Source organism: Lissotriton helveticus, chromosome 4_1 (assembly GCF_964261635.1).
Source record: "Lissotriton helveticus chromosome 4_1, aLisHel1.1, whole genome shotgun sequence".
NCBI lineage: Eukaryota > Metazoa > Chordata > Amphibia > Caudata > Salamandridae > Lissotriton > Lissotriton helveticus.
Genome location: NC_136063.1, coordinates 1,071,479,460 through 1,071,500,781, shown reverse-complemented (window position 1 = coordinate 1,071,500,781; position 21,322 = coordinate 1,071,479,460). Strand labels below are relative to the sequence as shown.

The 21,322-nt window shown below is 46.4% G+C and overlaps 1 protein-coding gene across 1 annotated transcript in view; it reads right to left on the bottom strand.

The window, feature by feature from the left end:
• Positions 1 to 21,322, bottom strand: part of DNAH5 (dynein axonemal heavy chain 5) — a 5,174,212-nt gene that overhangs the window by 1,149,929 nt on the left and 4,002,961 nt on the right. Inside the window, exon 62 of the mRNA XM_078687662.1 lies at positions 13,784 to 13,919. Within this exon, the coding sequence (XP_078543788.1) occupies positions 13,784 to 13,919 (136 nt within the window). The remainder of the gene's footprint in view (positions 1 to 13,783; positions 13,920 to 21,322) is intronic.

Here is a 21,322-nt window from a genome sequence, read left to right as displayed (position 1 = left end):
AATCTTCACAAAAGTTATTTACAAAAGTTTAAGCTATTGCCATTATAAATTAAAATCACTTTTATTTAAGTATTAATTATTTAAAAAATTTAAAAGCCATTGTAATTTGTAATATCAATACAGCTAAGTCACGTAAATACAAAACATGTTGCATTACAAATGCTATAGGTGTCACATTTACGAAAGTTATAACTATTGGCATTGTAAATGACAAAGCTATTAATTTAGCTATTTTCAAAACCAACACATAAATAAAAAAAAATTGTCATTTACAAGACCAATAGCTCAAACTTTCCTAATGCGAGACCTATTGCATTGCACATGCTTGTTTTTATTTCTGTCAGTGCTTCCTGTTGAGGTTTAATTTTCGTGACAGGCGCCTCATTGCCTACTTGTAACTATTCTCTGACCCTGCTTCAAGGGTCAGAGCAGGGTCAGAGAATAGTTGCAACGAGGCGCCAGGAAGCACTTACAGGCTTACAGCAGCAGGTGCCCAAGTTGAAGTTAATTTCTTTGTAACCCTTTTGTAAAAGGTTACAAAAAATTAGCTTCAACTTTTGCACCTGCTGCTGTAACCCTGTAAGTGCTTGGCTGAAAATTCGTCCCCGCGATTTCGCGAGATTCGCGGATCGCGAAATCGCGGAAAATCCGCAAATTCCGCGAGCGGGACGAATTTTCAGCCCATGCTTAAATGAAATGTATTGAAATACACACGTAAGTCTTTTCTTTAGTTTTATTTTTGCATACTCTCTTGTATTAATACAAATTGAAAGAATATTAATTTATATACAGATGAAATGTATTGAAATACTCACGTTTTTGTTGGGGGATGAATTGAATCCTAAGTCTTTTCTTTAGCTTCATGAGAATGTATATAAACTTTGAACTCTGAACAATGGCCATGTGACCAAGAGCTGGATAGCTCGAAAAGCGTCTTTTTGCACTAAATCAATAAAATACCTTTTGACAGACTTGGATCGGAGTGGCTCGTGCTTACGTGGAAGAGGTGTGGCGCCGCGGCCAGGGCGACTGACGCTGGAATCTGGGGACCACGGTTCGATCCCCGGCTCCGGCGGCAGGTTAGCCCAGCACCATGTGACTCTGGGCAATAGCTCGCTTAATCTTCCCGACGGCCCCCAGCGCCTAGAGACCCTTACGGGTGATTGTGCGCTTTAGAAATGTGGACTTTACTTTACTTTACAGGAATCGGTAGGCTTGTTAGTGGATATATATGTATATGTACATGAGATTAGGTAACGATTTTCTCTTGTTTTTATGGGTTGATAGATGTATGCACACACGATTCAGAGAAAGTGACTCCATGCCAAAGGTCATGTGACAGCCCCATGCTCCGAGGCCATTTTGTGAGGCCTATAACTCTGCCCCCTCTAAACCAATTGTGACCACATTTCTAATTTCCCAAAGCTCGCGAGCAGCAAAAAACTCCCTTTTAGTAAGAGGGATGTCACATTGCTTTTCCCAAATGAAGACTGCATCTAAATAAACATGTGCATTAGAAATAAAAGGGCATGCTTGAGCGTGCACTGGATCATATACTGAGGGCTCATATGATATATGTGATATTTAGCTGAACACACAGACACACACACGTCCAGGCACACGCACCGCACACTCCCGGGACCCGCCTTTGTTGCAGAGCCCCCAATGGACCAGGGCGAAGAGCAGGGGCATGACGTGCAGGACTCGGGGGTCCCCAATGCTGCTTCTCGTTCCGTGGGCGCTCAGTGCAAGAATGAAGGAGGGCCGCATCTGTCGTCTATCACCGGGCCAGTCCCTGAGCACCTGGCGGCCTCTCCCAAGCCTGTCTCTTAGCCTGACTGACTATCTCCTTGGATAACGTAGCGGGGGTGTCTGTCTGTCTGTCTCCTGGTTACCGTACTCTGGATGTCTATCTACCTGGTTACCGTATCCCTGATGTCTGTCTTTCTCCTGTGGTACTGGCTCGAGATTCTCGTCTGTCTCCTGGTTGCCGTTCTCTGGATGTCTGCCTCCTGGGGTAGCGTATTTTGGATCTCTGTCTGTGTCCTGGGAGAACATGGGATGTCTGTCTGTGTCTCCCGAGTACCCTACGCCTGATGGTCCCTCGGTATCTCTGGGCCCAGTTTTCAGATGGCTGTTTTCTTGGTAACAGTCTCAGGGAGATGGGAGGGGTGCTGGGTTTTGGCTCTGGGGAGGATGAGGAGGAGGAATAGGAGGGGGTGTTGTTTGCTGGTCTTCAATCCCCTCTTAGGATGCTGCCCAGAATTAATAAAAACAAGCATTTACAATGCAATAGGACTCGCATTTACACAAGACCTATTGCACTGTATCACGGACAACGGGGGGGGAAGCACGGACAACGGGAGTGCGGACGGGGAAGAAGAGTGTGAGAAGGCATGGACAAAGTAGTGCTCACAGTCTAAATAACATGTACTGTGATGTGTAACACTCCAAGTAAAGGGGCCAGTAGCCATGGAAGGGTACAAATGATGACATGGCTATAATAAGGAGGGCCTTGCACACCTCAATCAATCAGACGGCAACATTTTCGAAATACAATGACACGGGCCAATTAAAAACATGGGCGGAGAGTGGGCGGAGCTTCCACAGAGCTTTCACTCCATACTCCATTTTTGCATGACTCGCAAAGCGAGCAGCGCATGGGCGCTGCCGCTATAGGCTCGACCTAAAAGCTGATGAGGTGATTTCAAATTACCAACGGTATTGTAATCTGGCCCATACCACCTGCTTTACATTATTTTGTACAGCTGGGAAATAGCATGGAACGTTTTTACCAATGTGAAAAATAGAGCAAATATATTTTGCAGCATTTTCACAGCTCACTTGCTTTTCTCCACACTATCGATTTGCACTTAGACATTTTTGTTCTGCTTTGTTACATAATAAGAAATGGGTGGAATAATTGTCCTCCTCTTTTTAAATGGAAGTCGTTCATGACGGCATATGTTTTGATTCCGTTGGTTATGTAAGCAACAAAATGAGTGCAGGAATAATGAGCACAAAGTGTTTTACTAAACACTCTACTACACTCAACATCATGTATAAAAATTAGACGTATTATGTATTTTTAGAATGCTTTCACAATTGTTTCCTTTCAATTTTAACAGCTGAAAAAAACATTTAAGTAAAAAGGCCGGAGGAAAATCTGTTTGTTTAAAAAAGCAATTTCAACCAGTAGTCATAAAACAGAGAGACATTCTTGGATGCCTAAAGTTCATGATTTTTGAGGATTGAATGCTGGGTAAAAGGACAAGATTCTTACTATTCACTGGGTAGGTCATTCGTTTTCCAAATATGAATGATGCATAAATAGAAAACAATGAATTTGCTATGTTTTTTTTAATCTGGGGGCTTCAAGAACAAGTGTTTGGATTCTGAAGACGCGCATTTCAGGATTTCCTTACCTGCTGGGGGCGATTTTCTTTCACTGGCCCCCGCTCCTCCAGCTGTTCTGAGGCCAGTCTGCTGTCAGGTCCGCTGAGTGCCGTGAGGAGGAACGACCGCCGACCACCGAAAAACGGGACAAACTACTACTCCCAGAAGCCCCAGTCCTAGCCAAGGCGCCTGCCATTGGAGTCATCAGGCAGCGCCAGGGCTCTTCAAAAGGGCAAACGGTGCTCCGCAGCGCGGGACGCGCGCGGGCGGCGCCGGGCTAAGCCCGGGCAAAGGGCGGGCCCTCTGTGGCCCTCGGAGGCCGGATGAGGCCGGGCCGGGCATTCCCTCTTTCATCTGCAGTGGACGCCGAAGACGCCTAGATTATCAACTAAAGGTATTGTCAACCAACATATATAACCCCTTGGCTCCACACGTTTGCAACACCGGTCCAGGTCCTAGCTCTGTAGAAATAAATACTGAACCGGTGGGGGACCCCTGCTACACCCACCACTGAATCAGCAACCACCTGTCAAGAATGAGTAATGCGGGTAAAAGGGCAAAAAGTGCTATAAAGCGCCCAAACACCAGGTTGCAAGCGGCCATGCCGCAGCCCTTACCTAGCTTAACTGCAATAGACAGGATGCTACAACAAACCATAGGGGTGGTAGCAACGGCAATTGAAAACACCGAGAGAAGGTTTTCACTCACACCCACTGTTAGCAATCAAGACCCAGGAGGGGATTTCTCAGTTATTGTAACAGATGGCCCTGATTTAAGTTCGTATTTAACATCATCCTATGTTGAGCTTCCCTGCGCACAGGCACCCACAGAGACCCCCATAGTGGTGGAGGACACCCCTATAGATCTGAACCCATCCCCCAGATCGGAAATCCCCAAAACAAGTAAATCATGTCCCAGAAGGAGAAAAGACAGCTTTCCAAAAAAGAAAATGGGGAAAAAAAACATAACAAATCATAACCTGGTGACGCCAACAACCAACACGCAGCAACTGACACCAGGTATACCTTGCTGGGTCACAAATATGGTGGCGGATCTACAGGCATGCCTGGAACAGACTATTGTCACCCACATCAAACCTTTGGTGTCCAAGATTGACAGATTAGCCTCCATTCTAAACAACAGGGGGGTAGGGACCATAAAGTCCTTGAATCCCCCAAGTAATCTAGCCCCATCTGAGCAGAGCGGCACAGCAAGAATCACACATAGGGATAAGGTAACATCACCAGTCTTCTACACCGAACATAAATATAGGAACATCTATAACCACCACCAAGTCCATTAGAGCTCCACCACTGGCCCCGCCCCACAACCCCTACTCATGGCCAGATTCACCAGGGAGCAGGAAACTCTAACCCCAACAATGATAAAATCGGTCCCAACCCCAAGGAGGGCAAAAATGATATTAAAAACAGTTTGCCCAAAACAAGAAATGTACCAGTTAAAGCTGGCCCAGCCCGACTGCCGACCATTAACCTCCCCCAGGAAGCTCTGCCCTTCGGAGTTGCACTTACAGGAGTTCCGCCCTTAGATGAAGGGAGAAGAGAAAATCACTCCGATTTAAAAAATAAGTGCATGCAATGGCTAAGTGCAAATAGACCATTACCCTCAAACATCTCAGGGGAAATACTCACTGTCAGAAGAGTGTAGTGGATTGGGGAGGGACCAAAAACTGTGGCAGGAGACATTATAGTCATAAACTTTAGGGATACCTCTGCTGTGAATCATATCTGCAATGCCCCCCGGGTGGACCAGGCACCCAAATATATCCACTACACCTGTCATACTTCTATTCCACCCCACCCTGGAGATTAGATCACCCTAACAGTGCTCCTTGTAGGAGGGGCCACTTTGGCCCATCAAATAGAATGCAACAGTAGCGAGCACCGGGGGAGGGCTTCTTCCCATATGATCTTATAAATCCATTACAAGCCCACTGGAATAGGTTCAGTGTATTGGAGGAGGTGGATTGACTCTCATGGGATGGAAATTCTCCATCTCAATCTGTCAAGGGAAAACTTATAAAAAAGTCCACATTGAAGGGAAATACACTACCCACTACCCCCGGAGAAAGTATGAGAGAGGGATGTAGCAAGAAGGGTGAATCAGAGAAAAAATGGGAAACCCAGCTTACAGATCATGAGGTACTGAGGAAAGATATGTGGGACGCTTCCAGCTCAGAGAAAATAGAAGGGACAAAGTTAGACACTGTACTTGTCCCAAATGGTATAACTATAGCTGAGGGAGACAGGACCAATCACCCACCCTGGGCTGGGGTAAACATACCAGACTGGCAGGATGGACTCAAAATCGTATCCTGGAATATAGCAGGACTCGCTGCCAAATACAATGTACAGGAATGGAGAGAATACATCACCAGGTTTCATCATCAAATCATCAAAAAATCTTTATTTCGGTAATTATATCACCATAAAAGATATACATAGATCATTTCAAAAGTTATAAAACATAGAATAATAAAACATCACAGTCCATCCAATTGCATAATAATTTGCCAAAAACAATTTACAATCAGTTAATAATCAATGGGCAGCTTTAAGGTGTTTGCTTCTCAAGTACCACATTGCTCCCAGGTATTTGGCAATGGCAAAAACGATGTATTCAGTCAAATCTGATTTAAGAACTCGGAGCGCGGTCTGGCACTCCACAAAACCCAAGCTTCTACATACGGGAACAATCCATTTCTTACGGGAGGCATGGTAAGCTGGGCAGAAAAAAACTATGTGGAGATCTGTTTCATTGTCCACCCCGCAGGCCGGGCATGTACTAGATGTTAAATTGCTCCACTTACTAGTTAGAACTCTGGTGGGAAGAGTCCCATGCCTCCATTGTAAGTATAATTTCCTTAAGAGTGGAGGATATATTTTGTCCAAGACTGGCTCAAATCTATAGCTGTCCTTGATAGATAGAAATAACTCCGTGTGTGTGCCCAGAGTTTCCTGTTGACAGAGTGCTGCTAATTTGTTGTCATGGTATGCCTTTGAGAGACTCTTTTTTGAGATTAGTGGACATACAGATAGAGGATGAGACAAGAGTGACAAAAGGCCCAGTCCATTCAGCTCAGTTCTAATGTATTTGAGCCACTTAATTTTCCCAACATTTGGCATGGCTAGAACTTCTTGTAAACCCTGCCTATAGCTGCTCAGTTCTGGAACTGCCCACAGCCTGCGCCAGTAGAGGAGGGGACGCAGTGCCAGTTCATCGCTTAGGGGTCGCAGCCCTAGGTCTAGCCTTAGTGGCACAAGAGGCGTGCTAATCGGGAGTTGTACCACCTTCCTTATGAACTTGTTCTCCTCTTTTAATAGTTCTGTGGAAGATACATGCCCCCATAGCTCACAGCCATACATAGCAGCCCCCCTTGCCTGTGCCTTATAAATCTGTATTGGTGGGCCAGCAGGTTTGATAGATGACCTATTACTTACCATGAGCCTCAATACCCCTCCCGAATACTGGGTCAGTTTCAGTAATGCTTTCTGTTGGTGTGTACACCAGGTCATACTCTCATTTAACAAAAGCCCAAGATACTCAAAAGTACGCACCCTTTCTAATCTAGTCTGGCCAATGATAGGGGCAGTTCTTAGTCCTTGAGGGGCATTAAAGACCATGAATTTGGTCTTTGAAGTGTTAACTTCTAGACCGTGTTCCCCACAGAATTCCACAAAGCCATTTAGGACACGCTGTAGCCCCATTGGTGATTTTGAGAGGAGCAGGGTGTCGTCGGCGAACATTATCGCCGGCACCCTGGTACCTGCCAACTTTGGGGCGTCTGAATTGGCAATCCCATCGAGGAGAGCGATTACCCCGTTGACATAGAGGCAGAACAGGGTTGGTGCAAGCACACATCCCTGCCTAACCCCCCTGTCAACGGGGAACCGATTTGACAGACCCCCCGCCTTTCCACACCTCACCTGAGCGTAGTTGGTAGTATGGAGACGAATAATCATCTCCAACAGATCCCCGGGTACCCCCATTTTGGTCAGCACCTCCCAGAGTTTTCTACGGGGGACCAGGTCGAAGGCTGCCCTCCGGTCCACGAATACAGTATAGAGGCTGCCACCCTCCAACTGTACCGTTTTCCAATATATGAGGGAAAGCCGGAAGACCTGGTCTATGGTAGAGATCTTCTCTCTGAATCCCGCCTGGAATGGACTCAGAATATCATGGTCCGACATCCAATCCAGTAGACGATCCAACAACAGCCTGGTGAAGAGTTTCTGAGAAACATCTATCAGGCTTATTGGCCTGTAATTGGCTGGGAGGAGAGGCGAGCCCTTCTTAAAAATGGGGACTATCTCTGCCCCCAGCCAAGTCGGGGGGATCGCCATGCCGTTCACGATTGCATTGAACAGCTCCCTCAAGTAGGGGGCCCAGATCGTGACCTCCTGCTTGTAGAGGTCACCCGGGATTTTATCCAGACCAGGCGCCTTCTCGGGCGCGAGATCGAGGATTGCCCTATTCAGTTCTCCCAAGGTAAACCCGTCCATCTTGGGCAGAGTTTCTTGAGAGTAGGACCCTAGTGTATCAAGAGGGGTCCTTGGTTGGTCAGAGTCGGGGACACTGTACAGAGATTTAAAATGTCCTTCCCATACTGTTGCAGCGATATTAGCCTCTACTGCCTTTACGGGTTCTGCTGAGCCATACTTGACGATCTGCCAAAATTTACGGGCACCATGAGATGCCAGGGCAGCCGTCATTTCAGACCAGTTATGCTGGTCCCAGTCTATTTTGGCATTACGGGTGGTTGACTTATAAGCCATCCTTTTACATCTGATAGTGCTAGAAGTGTCCCGGTTTTTTAAAGACTCTAGAAGGGCAGCCTTTGCACTTCTGCAAGAAGCATTGAACCATGTGGCTCTCTTATCCTTTCCCTTTTTCCTCCTGACAACTGGGTTCATTACTTCTGCCAGATTGGTGCAGAGCTCAGAATGAATATCCCCCAATACTCTATAATTATCAGGGGTTGGTGATTGGAGGAGGAAGTCCCTTACTTTTCCTAGTGCAGGGACCACTAACTTATATAGTCGCTGGGTGTTTATTGGATTCTGCACAAGTGTGGCCCATCTAATCCTACGTCTGTTGCTGGATGTAACAAGGCCATCAGGGGGCAGCGAATTATTGTCAGTGCTTAGAATTGGCATACCCGGTGCAGCGAACCTCATTGACAGTGCATTATGATCACTGTCAGTCCTTCTCAGTATGGTGAAGTCCCTGACCTTATTCCAATCCCTAGTACGAACCAGGAGGTAATCGATCCTTGATTCATGCCCTGGTCTATTGAAGGTATGCTGTGGTGGATCATCGCCCTTAAGCCGCCCATTACAAGCCCTTAGAGAGTGAGATAAAGTCAGGGACATCACTTGAGTGGCTAAAGGTGACCATGATTTAACCGGGGGTCCCGCTAGATCGGATATCTCCCAGAGTTCGTCTTCTTCATTAAATGTCAATCCCAAGTGGGTGGTAGAATTAAGGAATATGCTGGGCCGTTCACCAATAAATTCCGGAGGTCAGGCCCCCTCCACTCACAAAATACACATGATCGCGTGCACCTTGAAACCGCTAAGCATGTGGCGGGACATCTCCGCGGCCGGACTAGCCGCTTCACATACAAAACACCTTTGCAGGGAGGCAAGGGCCAGTCTGGAGCAACCAGACCAGCAAGGTGATTCAAAAGGATTGTCGTCACAGAGGCTACTAGCCAACGGGCCTGCAACCGGAACACGCGTCGAGCAGAACACAAGCAGAAAGGCCCCACGCAGAACTCGTGGAGTGTGGAGGGCTGATCTTCGATGTTTGTTCTATGGAGAAATTCATCAAGAGTCCCATTTTTTAGTTTCCCCTTAGCTGCTCTGCTTTTATACTCTCGTGCAGACATTATAATATGAGTAAGTACCTGTGAGAGATGATGTAGGGTCAATTACCACAGTGCGATCAGTTAGTACTAAGGGATGTGGGCCGGACCGGACTCTACCGTACTCGAACGGCCTCAAACGGCCCGCTCTTAGCCCGGTTTTCGCCCCGAGCTGCGTCCCGCGCTGCGGGAGTATGAACCCTAGATATAGGGGGCGTCTAGGGCGGTGGGCGGTCCAGCAGGGAGAGCGGACCGGAAGGTGTCAGAAGGTCACGCAGGAACCCCTGGGCAATGGAGTCCCTGCTACGCTCGCAGCCCCGCTGGTATTCACAGCCCTGTCCGCAAGTTCTGCCAATGCCTCCTCTGGCGTGGTCTGGTGAAGAACGCCTCTCACTGTCGGGCGCTGCGGCACCCGCGGAGCGGGTGCGGCGAGGTGCAGGTACCGGAACAACAGGCAAGTGAAGAACGCCTCTCACTGTCAGGCGCTGCGGCACCCGCGGAGCGGGTGCGGCGAGGTGCAGGTACAGGAACAACAGGCAAGTCCTTAGAAAGTGCTTCTAGTGCGTGCGCGACCCCACTGGAGCTATGGGGAAGGGAATTTAAAATCCTCTGGTGAGCGGTGGGCGGACCAGCAGGGAGAGCGGACCGGAAGGTGTCAGAAGGTCACGCAGGGACTCCTGGGCAATGGAGTCCCTGCTACGCTCGCAGCCCCGCTGGTATTCACAGCCCTGTCCGCAAGTTCTGCCAATGCCTCCTCTGGCGTGGTCTGGTGAAGAACGCCTCTCACTGTCGGGCGCTGTGGCACCCGCGGAGCGGGTGCGGCGAGGTGCAGGTACCGGAACAACAGGCAAGTGAAGAACGCCTCTCACTGTCAGGCGCTGCGGCACCCGCGGAGCGGGTGCGGCGAGGTGCAGGTACAGGAACAACAGGCAAGTCCTTAGAAAGTGCTTCTAGTGCGTGCGCGACCCCGGGTTTCAAGTTATATGTTTACAGGAGACCTGGATGATTGATTCTAATCACTTTACCATGGAAGGGTATAAGTGTTTCCCAGTTCCTGCACAAAGGTCTTCCTCAGGGAGAGCGGTGGGAGGGCTACTAATATATGTAGATCTCCGGATAGAAGGGGTATGGTCCAACTATAATTGGAAATCGCAAAACATGCAGGCAATAGGCCTTCGGTCTAAAGGGTTAAACATCTTACTGGTAAACTGGTATAACGCTGTAGGTGCAAATAGTAGGGAAAATGCAATAAAAGAATTAGACTTCTTCCTAAATGCCCAGTTATCGGAGATAAAAGCAGTAGTTGCCCCTCGTGTCCTCCTTGTTGGGGACTTTAATTGCCACTTTGCGGGAACTTAATACCACTAAACAAGGACTGGTCACGATGCACAGTGGAGAAAGGGCCTCACTTCGTACACTCCCTAGAGGGGTGGGAAGTAGACAAGGTGATGAAAAGGAATAATCTGGCCCACACAATGGACATGATTGAGATGGGAAGCCGCAGAACCCAGCCCAACCTTTAGGGGAGAGGATGTCACTCGTACATAGATTTTATTATGGTTTCCCCCACACTCAAAACATGGGTCAGTAGGGCGGATATTGAAAATAGCATATTTAGCGACCATAACCCATTGGTGGTGGAGCTTAAATGTTTAAAACTTAGGAACACACTACCCAGAGTAGATAAGACAGAAAGGATAACAGACCAAGGGAGAAGGCTCAGATGGTCCAAAATAGACGGGGATAAGTTTTATAAAAGTCTAATAACCACAGGGTCAGAGGCAATAAATATATGCCTCGACCTAAATAAAGAGGGAGTAGCGGTAGTGACTGCTTTCGAGGAGATGGCACATCTCATCGATGAACTTTTAAAGACCACCAAAACTAGGGCACGAGCCACCACACCTCGATGGTTCGATAAAGAATGCTCAAAGGCTCATAAAGACCTTAAAAACAGCCTAAAACAGCGTCCCAGGGATAATACTCGAATAACCCAAAGCAGATTGAAATACAAAAAGACGCTAAAAACTCGCAAAGCTAGCCTCTAAAGACAAGCCTGGGAGGATTTAAGGGAGGCGGCAGACAGAAGAGACCTGTCTGAGTTTTGGAAAATCATAAATAACCCATGCTTCCAAGACTCAAACGCCCCACAAATCCTGAACACCATCCTACCCGAGCAGTGGCAGGCACACTTTCAGAACTTGTATAATCATACAGGTGAAACAAATCATGATGAAGGGCAGAGGCTAAAGCTGACTGCACGGCTAGAGATTACCTTGGCAGAAGTAGAAGGGGCAATTCTTGGGCTTACTAAAACCAAAGCACCTGGCCCTGATGGTATACCCCCCGATCTCTACCTCAGTAATGTGGAATTGTGGGTTCCGGTTCTTACGAGGGTCTTGAATGCGGCAGTGGAGGCAGGTCTCCCGCGCTCTTGGTCCTCGGCAACGATTGTACAAATATTCAAGAAAGGGAACCGGGATGACCCCCAATGCTATCGCCCAATATCCCTCATTGATGTTACGGCGAAGGTGTTGGGTCGCGTGATTCTAAAACGCCTCTCAGAATGGGCAGATAGCAACCAACAAATAACAGATATCCAATATGGGTTCCGGGAAGGAAGGTCAACCACGGATCAGTGCCTAAACCTATACCTCTTGATTGCATAGTACACTATAGCCAGCAAGGAGGCGGTCTATCTAGGGTTCATGGATCTCTCCGCGGCCTTCGATCACGTGAATAGGGAGAAACTATGGGCCCTGATGATAGACCTAGGGGTGGAACAAGATCTAGTTGACATCCTCAAAGCCCTACACTGGAATACATCTACGTCTGTCCGCTATAACCAAGATGGAAATAAGACCCTACCATTTCCATGCACGAGCGGAGTGCGGCAGGGCTGTATTTTTGCTCCATTTCTGTTCTCTTTGTACATCAACAACCTGGACAGGGAACTATGTACACCTGGAGTGGATTTCCCCCAAATAGGCTCCCGCCCAATTCCCGTCCTGCTTTACGCCGATGACGCGGTGCTGCTAGCTCGAACACCGCGGGGGCTCCAGAGGTTGATTGATGGATTCGTAAGTTTTATGGCCACACTTCATCTGTCAGCAAATCTGGACAAGTCACATGTTATGCTAGCGGGGGCAAGACCAAATAAGAAATTTGTTTTCAAGATTGGCCCCCATAAAATAGGCCTGGTCCAGTCCTTTTCTTATCTAGGAGTACTATTTGACGGGCTCCTAAAGTTTAAATCCCTGGTAGACAAACATGCTGCAAAACTGGTGGCTTCGACAGGGGCTATAATGGGCTATGGGAGAAGACTGGGTAGATGGTCCCCGGACCAAGTGATGAATTTGTACAGATCAATATGCTGCGCTAAGGCAGCCTATGGGTCAGATGTTTGGGGCTTTGCAAATACACACCAGGTCCTGGCAGAAGAAAACAAGTTTTTTAGAAGGATCTTGAAAGTACCACAAAGTACCCCATCCTATATTATACACGAGGAATTGGGAGAATCCTATATCAAAGACCAAACAAAGATCAGGCCGCTCCTGGCTTGGGTCAAAATTTGGTCCAACCCTGAGGCTGGTCTGAGCACGCAAATCATCAAAGACTGACTGAATCGTGACAAAGGGAGCTCCATCCCATGGATAAAATATGTAAAAGACACCCTAGAGGCCATTGGATGTAAGAACTTTTTCACCGTGCCTGAAGCCCTTAACGCCCAGAATAAGACAATGGTCAAGAAACTGTTTGGCGAATGGACAACCATGAGTAGGGCGGCTACAGAAGAGCGTAAATCCACGGTTGTGTTTTATAGATTATTGAAAACGGAGAGTGGAATGGAACACTATCTATCAGTGACTCACATTGCACAAGACAGATTTTACATGACCCGTCTCAGATTTAACATGTTGCACCATTTATTGTCTGTTCCCTCTGGTTTTACCTTAACGGTGGAGCAGAAGGGTACCTGCGGCTGCGACAATAGGTCTCCGCAGGAAACCTTTCACTTTGTATTGTTATGTTCATTTTATTCATCTCCCAGGCGTAAGTTCCTAGTGGGAATTTTGAAATGAGCAAAATTTAAACACGCCAAGGCAGCCCTATTGTTTTTGCAGAAGGCCACAGATGCTTACACACTGTCTTGCATACTGAGTTTTATTAAGGTGGCAATGAGAGAGAGATACGTGATTGTAATGCCCTGCAAACAGAGACTGGACAATAGGAAACCCCCAAAATGTACGAATGTAATGGTTTTTATCTTTTTAATGTGGTTTTTAAATGTTTTTTATGTACTTTTATGGTATCTCTTGAAGTGCCGAATAAAGATATTTGATAGATGATAAATTCTGAAGAAAGACATCATGTACCCTCCTACAGTTATGTTTAGGAGTTATTGGGTGAGTACTAAAGTGCGTTGTATATTCTAAAAGTTGCTCTTACCCAGACTATCAGTGCTTCATTCCAAAACTGTTTCCAAAAGATATTACATACCAACAAGCCTTTTTGTCTGTGCAGCAAACTCTTTACTTTGTTCGGTCCACCGTTCCTTCTCACCAGCCAACCCGCAAATCAGACTGGAGGCCGTCTGCATCTTATGTCTGCAACGATCAGCGTCTTCCATCAGGGTCTAAAAAAGAGAGAACAGATGCCTTACAAACCTCCTGACATTTTGATTAGTAAGTGAAAGGCATTCAAATTAGCGGCATAAGATACCAACACTGAGATGGGCCTCAGGTTTCCCTGAGCAAAACGACCAGGCCTTCTAAGATCCAGCAGTTCTGCCAGAACAGTAAATACAGCTGGTCCAAATCAAAATATTTCCCTGGTACCCGAAGTTCTTGTGGATTTGTGCAAATTGTTCAGTTTAGTCAGGAAAAAAGTTCAAGTGCAATATCTAGGAAGCAAAAATGATCATTAAATTATTCTTTCAAGGGTTTACCCCTTAAGGCTTGTGACATCTTTGGGGCTCCCAGTTTAAAGGAACAGAGATAAACTAAAGGGACTCACAAGATTTTAAGAACTTATGAATAAGGATGCGCTTATGAGTCTACAGATGCATTTACACCATAAAAGAACATGGATGGACTCTCGGCTACTGTTGAACGGGACATGGGAAAGGTGTGGGACTGTCGAAAAACATGGGTCCTCGCTCAAGGCAACAACAGGCTCTCCTGTATCAATTTAGGCTTACTGAAAGTCTGACAGACATAGTCACTGGTAATACAGACTCAATTATTCGTTGTCCATCATTCACATTGTGTATGCACAAACAAGGAAAAACGGAAAGACAGTGTGTTAAGCTGCACAAAAGGTGCAGAATGGCTAAACTTTTAATCCAGGCAAAGACCTCCTTCCATTGGTGAGTAGAAGCATGACTGGTATAAACAACAATTTAGTAAAGTAAAACGACCCACTGCCTAGGTAGCAGTCTCTCTTTCTCTAGACATTTAGAAGGGGGATAATCCGGTGGTATAATGCAGACTCATTTGATAAGGCAGCAACCTGTTTTGTTCAACTGGTACTTCAATGGCCTTACATTCACACGCACTAACTGAATACATTATTTTAAGGTCTTATTTAATGGTCCACAATTCCTTTGATCTCATATTTGTACAACACACATACTTTATGTAGAATTCCATATACTGCCTGATTCCACTCCACCTCATTGGAACATAATTGTACCTCACGGTCTGACAACAAAGTCTTTGGAAAGCCTTCCCTCAGAAAGATGATCTCCAGCAAGTTTATGACTCCCTTGAAGCTAGTGTCTGCAACACACTTTATCCCAGGCCATTTCAAGAATATATCCACCAACCCAAATAGATATGGAGTAGACAGTTCCCCATGCAGGGGGCCACCAAATCAATGGCAACCTTTTCTGATGGGAGAATTGGGAGATGCTGCTTCTTCATAAGAGATGTCCCATACTTTAGCGGCTTATCCATCCCTGTTACAGCACTCAATGCTGAATAATTCCTTCATCCATAAGATTGAGACCAGCCTACGAAATGTCATGTATTGTTCATCCCTTGCTTTTTAGGTCTCGCCTACGCAGCGCGCATGCGTAGCATAGGAGGAGACCTTTAGAATTCGATTCTGTTTTTCAGGCAAAAACGCACATGCATTGCATTGCTTTGAATGGCAACGTGTGCACGTTTGGCGATTCCCTTTAAGAAGTGAGCTTTGAAACCATCTGTTTGTAATTAACAGATGGTTACTGCACACTCCCGCAAGTGAAACAGGCACAGGCCCCCCCTCTCTCCCCCCCTGCTGCGTCCTCCTCTCCTCATCATTTTTACTTTCAGCGCGAGGTGCGCGCGCGCTTGTTAAAGTTGACAAGGCAGCGTCAGTCTTTGATGTAGTGCAGCATCAAAAACTGTGTGTGCGCTCCAGATGTGGCACACAGAAAAACAACATATACTTCAGAAGGGGCCCTCGTTTTGGAGTATGGTACGCCAGAAATGTTTTTTTAAGTAGTAGCAGAATCGAGAATTAATTTAGACACGGAACCCCAGCTGAGTCTCCGTGTCCTTCACCAGTACCACAGATGAACACCAGTGAACTGGGCTTTATATACCAGACGTGGCTTTTGACCGTACTTACTCTACTCCCGGTGAGACACTGAGAACTAGACGCAGTGCTCCAACTGAGGTTCTGTGTGCTTCACCCAGTACCACTGATGAGCCCTGTTTTATCTCAACGTGATACACCGTGTGTTTGTGCGTGCGTACACAAGTGTGTATGAGGAAGCATGTACTACAGCTACCTGTGAAATAACTGTTCTACGTATGTGAGGGAAGCTTGTCCTACAGCTGCTATGAGTGTAAGTGAGAAAAGCTTTCTAAAAAAAATGTCACAGTCCAACAGCAAAAACGAATGGTGTTTCCAACGCTTCGTTTCACTTGCAATCAACCTGTTTATTAAAAATCGTAGGAGTAGTGAAAATTGTGTTGCATGTAGTGAAAATTGTGTCAATTGAGTGTTGACCCCGTTAGTGACTTCACCTGCCTTTTGAAATTGAGAACATCAGTAGGAGACAATAAAGATCATACAATTATAAAAAACAAAAACGAGCTAACATGGAAAATAGCTCACTAGTGGCTGCAGTGCAGCTCTGCAAAGAGAGAGCAGTACACAGACTCGAGTTCACGTTAACTTTCAATGTAAATTCAGAACCCCTGCCTCTCTTTCAGGCTTCTCTGACCTTAACATGAAACCAATCCAGAGCAGCAGCACACCGTGGTGCTTTATTTACTGTTTACAGAAGGCAAGCCTTTTGTCTGTTTGAGGTGAGGAGCGTGCTGCGGCTCCCAGGACAAAGGGTCATGCAGGATGGGAAGGGGCAGAGAGACGAGCTGGAGCCATGAGTGACGCGCATGAACCGTGGGTCGGTGGCATGCCCCTCACCCCATCAACCCTCCGGAAGTGACCCACATAAACTGTGGGTCGGTGGCCCCTCACCCCACCAACACCCCCAGAACTGAAGTGACACACATAAACTGTGGGTCGGTGGCATCCCTCTAACCCCCAGAAGCTCCCCCCGGAAGAGGCACATAAACCGAAGGATTGTGGTCCCAAACTCCACCAACCCGCCGAAGCTGTCACACATAAACTGTGGGTCGGTGGCATCCTCTCACCCCGGAGAAGTACCGGCCTATTAGGAGGTGTGGTGACCACAATTGACGAATATGTCTTTCAAAGGCCGGTTGGGCTGGCTCACATGCCACCCTATGGACACCTTCTTTCGGTGCCACTGGCCTGCAGTGCGCCCGCTTAGATTGCTCCGTACTCTGGCCTGCTCCGGCCTGAGCTAGACTCAGTGGTGACATTTGAAAGTGGTGCGGTGTAAAAGTTCAGAATGTTTGGACTGGTTTGCATCAACACTCGTCTAAAATGTAAAAATTACATGCAAAATGCGACATACACTGCTTTTACTCACAAAACATTCTGCATAATGCGCCTTTTTCTTGCCACAGATTTTAGTTTACCATGCCACTGAATTTCCTCTTGTAAAGCTGCTTATTTCCAGTATATTGGTTACAAAGATGGCGAGTAGGTCTTGGGTCAGAGAAAGCTGACTTTGACATAACATACTGCAGATATAGGACAAACAAGCTGACTTTCAATGAGCATTGTAAATTAAATATTGTTCTGTGATCTGCATAGTATAAGTTCTTTGCAGCAGGTCTATTAACCTCCTGCGCTACCTCAGCTGAGTCAATAATGCCACTAGACAAAAATCCTATTTCTCTCAAGCAGGTATTTAATCACCAGTTATCTTGATACTTTTAATGTTGACTGTGGCATGGTTTCATTTTATTTTACTACATTTACCTTCTGGGTTTTCTCCCATATAATGTAAGTTATAGTTTTTTGTGGCAGAGACCTTTTGTTGTTTTTGGTGACAACATGACATTAAACTGTAAACGAAGTCATTAAGGAAGCCGCGATACCACTGGAGAGGTACAAAATATTATCTTTCATAAATAACAATAATGAGGATTATGGAAAGAAATGTTACAAACCAAACATGCATATATAAAACACGTTTTGAACAGTTTTACTGAACTGTGTCCCTATCAGATACCCGAAGAGGCGCTATCCCTGTACATCACATGGCACCTAGAAACTACCTGTAGTTTCTGAGTACCTTGAGGAAAGCAGATCTTGCGTGCTGATGTCGGAATAGCTTCTTGCAGAAACATTCAAAACGCACTCTGCGTTCTACTGTTTTATGTTAACATGCTTTTTCATAGGCTGAAAACTGTTAGGTGCAAGGAAATCTTTAGTGCTTGTAAAACGCACTGCTACAAAACCGCCCTCCCCCCACAACCCTTCCAGCCCCAATGGAAATGCCTGATGCCCAGGCCTGGCACAAATCAAAACGGTAACGGAGTGACTGTAACTGACAAAGACAACTTCATTTAAGACTCTAAACAATAAAAGGCCCTGTGCCTGCGCACACCTCTGTTCTGCGCTGCCCTGTGCCGTTACTTTTAATGAATAGCCTGGCTCGGAGGGGGCTCATCTTGAGCTGAAAACAAGTGCAGCATTATTTTTAAATCATAATAATGTTGTTTTCAAGATGAGCGCACGCCGAGCTAAGCTATTCATTAAAAGGGATTCTATTTTAGGTAATGTCCGACGAGAGGAAATACGCCCTGCTCAGGCCTGAACAAGAGTGAGCAAGATTCAAAGATTGTCATGTATTTCAATTGTCGAGTAAGCCCCAGGGGAGGGAGTCACTGTAATAAATCTGGTTTCTAAAGTTAAAGCACTTACGAAGGCGAAGCACTGAAGCAGCTCTTTTTCATCAGCTCCATCTGTCTGTCTCTCTCTCTTCGTGATGCCTGAAATGGAAAGACAGCAGTCTTGGCCGGTAAACTCGTGGCCCCCGAGTCATGATGCCGCCGGCCGTGACTTAACATGGGAGCCAATCACAACGCTGCAATGGCAGCGTTGTGATTGGTGAGCCGCAGCAGGAGAGCGCCCCAGCCGCGCCATTTTCTCCATGTAGGAAAAAGGGAGAGTGGGCCAGGCTCCAGGGCCTGGGCTCCAGGGTTCCAGGGCTCCAGGGCCGACCAAACAGTCAGTACCCACAACAGTGGGCAAACCACTCCCCCCTGCCCTCGAGCAGGACCGCCTTTCATCCTCCCACAACCAGGCACTCCTGCTTTCTCGCAGTGCGAGAAGCAAAAACATAAAATGGTAGTTTTTACCATTTTATGTTTCTGCTTCTTGCACTGCGAGAAAAAGCAGTGGGGTGATGCCCAAATGCCATTATGGAGGAGCTGCCACTAGCTGGACTCCCAATCTGCAATGAGTTTTTTTCTTTCCCAAAAGACTCCATCACTGACGTGGTATCATCTTGCCGACTGTGCCAGTAGCCGCGCAAAGAAAACCACTTGAATGCAATGTTTCACGCTCTTAATGGAACATAGTGCTGTATCGAAATTGTGCTGCGAACCAAGGAAACGGCATCTTATGTACTGCTTATTGATCAACTAATGGAAAGCGTCTGGATCTCGAGTCAGTTCTGTGGGCCTGCGCGACACTGTTCCACATCTGGTATGAGTGAGTGAGTGGATTGTTGGTGTCAGTTCTCTACCTGGTAATACATGTATTAGAGTGTGAATAATGAATTTTGTATTATGAATCATTGATGACAATTATGTATTCTTTGATGAAATTTCTAAGCTCAAAATAATGATATGAAAAGAAGTACTAATGAAAAAATAATTTAAATAAAAAGAAAATGAGAAAGTAAAATGATTTTGTTATTGGATTTTGGTTGTGCCCATGTCTGAATTTAGAGGTTAAATCCCGTAAGAAAATATAGAGGTCACGAGGGAGTTGTTTCATAGTGTTTACTCCTTCGAGGCCTGACCTGCCTTCTCTGCAAGTTTGAGGCCAGAATCCCTCGTTGGAACTGCTGGGCCAAACCCCTGTACACAGCGTCGACGTGCCATTGCCAAGGTTTGTTGGCTCTGCACTTCAGAGATCTTCGGGCTACAAAAAGCTCCAGCTCCAGCACCTCTTCCCTCCAAGATCATGTGCTCTCACCACATCCCCTACACCGTGGTACCGCATCTTTGGTGAGCTGCTCAAGAGCCTCTGCGACTCCTGTGCCTTGAGGGGCTTCTACTGCTTCAGTGGGATCCCCTGCTTGCTTGAGTCCTTCTCTGACTCTTCTGCTGTTGGTGAGTATCTTGGAACTGGCTGGTTCCAACGTTGTTCTTTTTTTGTGGTCCACCCCAGTTGCAGCTACCAAGGCTTGTTGGTGCTCCCGCAGGGCAACGACCACCTAGTTACCAACATCTGATGTGGGACAGCCCTTGCAAGGCTCCTGGTCTTCCTCAGTATTGCCTGGTCCTCACAGCTGCAGTGACAAGGTCACCGTCAACTTCTCTGAACCTCCCGATATCTTTGGGCATTGTGTCTCTGTGCCTTCTGGTCACCTTCAAGTGGCATAGACTCTGTTCCCTCTACTTTGAGGTTCGTCACTTTCAGAATCCACCCTTGTATTCCATGGGACTCCTCCACCATTTTCTCCAGAGGTATCTTCTTTTAAGCCTTCCATTGTCGTCTACAAAGGTTCCCGACATCTCTTCACCCCTATACATCTGACTTCCCTGATGTAGGTAACCTGGTTCCCGGGGCATCCACGGGTTGTGTGGCTCTCCAACCTTCCATCCTCCAAAGGAATTCTTCACGGTCTTCTGGGAAGTGTCCTTCTCCTTAAAAACTGCAACTGCGACTTCTCCGTTGACTTCCATTGGGCACGCAGCTGTGTTCGCACTCTGCACAAAGCCTCCGTGGGGTTCCTGGGTACTTACTCTGGGTGGTTCTTTGTGTCTGTGGCTCCTGTGGGTTTTCTGGTGCAAGTCCCGTTCTTCTTTGGAGTTTGCATTCCACTTTTTTAGTGTATGGTTTGGTCTCCTCCTGGAGACCACTGTATTCTGTGCTACTTTCCTGTTTGGATTTGAAGTATTCTCATGCATTGCTGCATATCTCCAGGTAGGAGATATACCTATGTGATAGTGATATTGTGTAGTAATAGACTTTTTTGCGAACGCTGTGTAGTTTCTTTACATCTTTTTTACACTACAGATTAAACAGTTAAGACTCGTTCAAGATAATACTGAAAGCTGCTCTCCACAGCTACCAATTTGAAAGGCTTTATATGGTTATCAAAGACCACTAAAATCACCATAAGGGTTGCCTGGATCAGTGCAGAATGCACCACTTGAATAAGTGTGCACCATATACTAAGCCAGCCTCATACAAATTGCAAGTAACAAAAATTTCTCTTTGACAAAAGTAGAAACCCATGATCTATTTACATTATGTGCACTTTATGATCTGCATGGTACATGTTCTTGGCAGCAGGCATATTAACCCTTTGCGCTACCTTATAATGAGTCAAAACGTCCACTAGACAAAACTACAGGAAGAACCTTAATCACCGGAGTTATCTTCGCATTTTTATTGATGCCTGTAAATTGCTTGGGGCAAGGAATCCAGTAG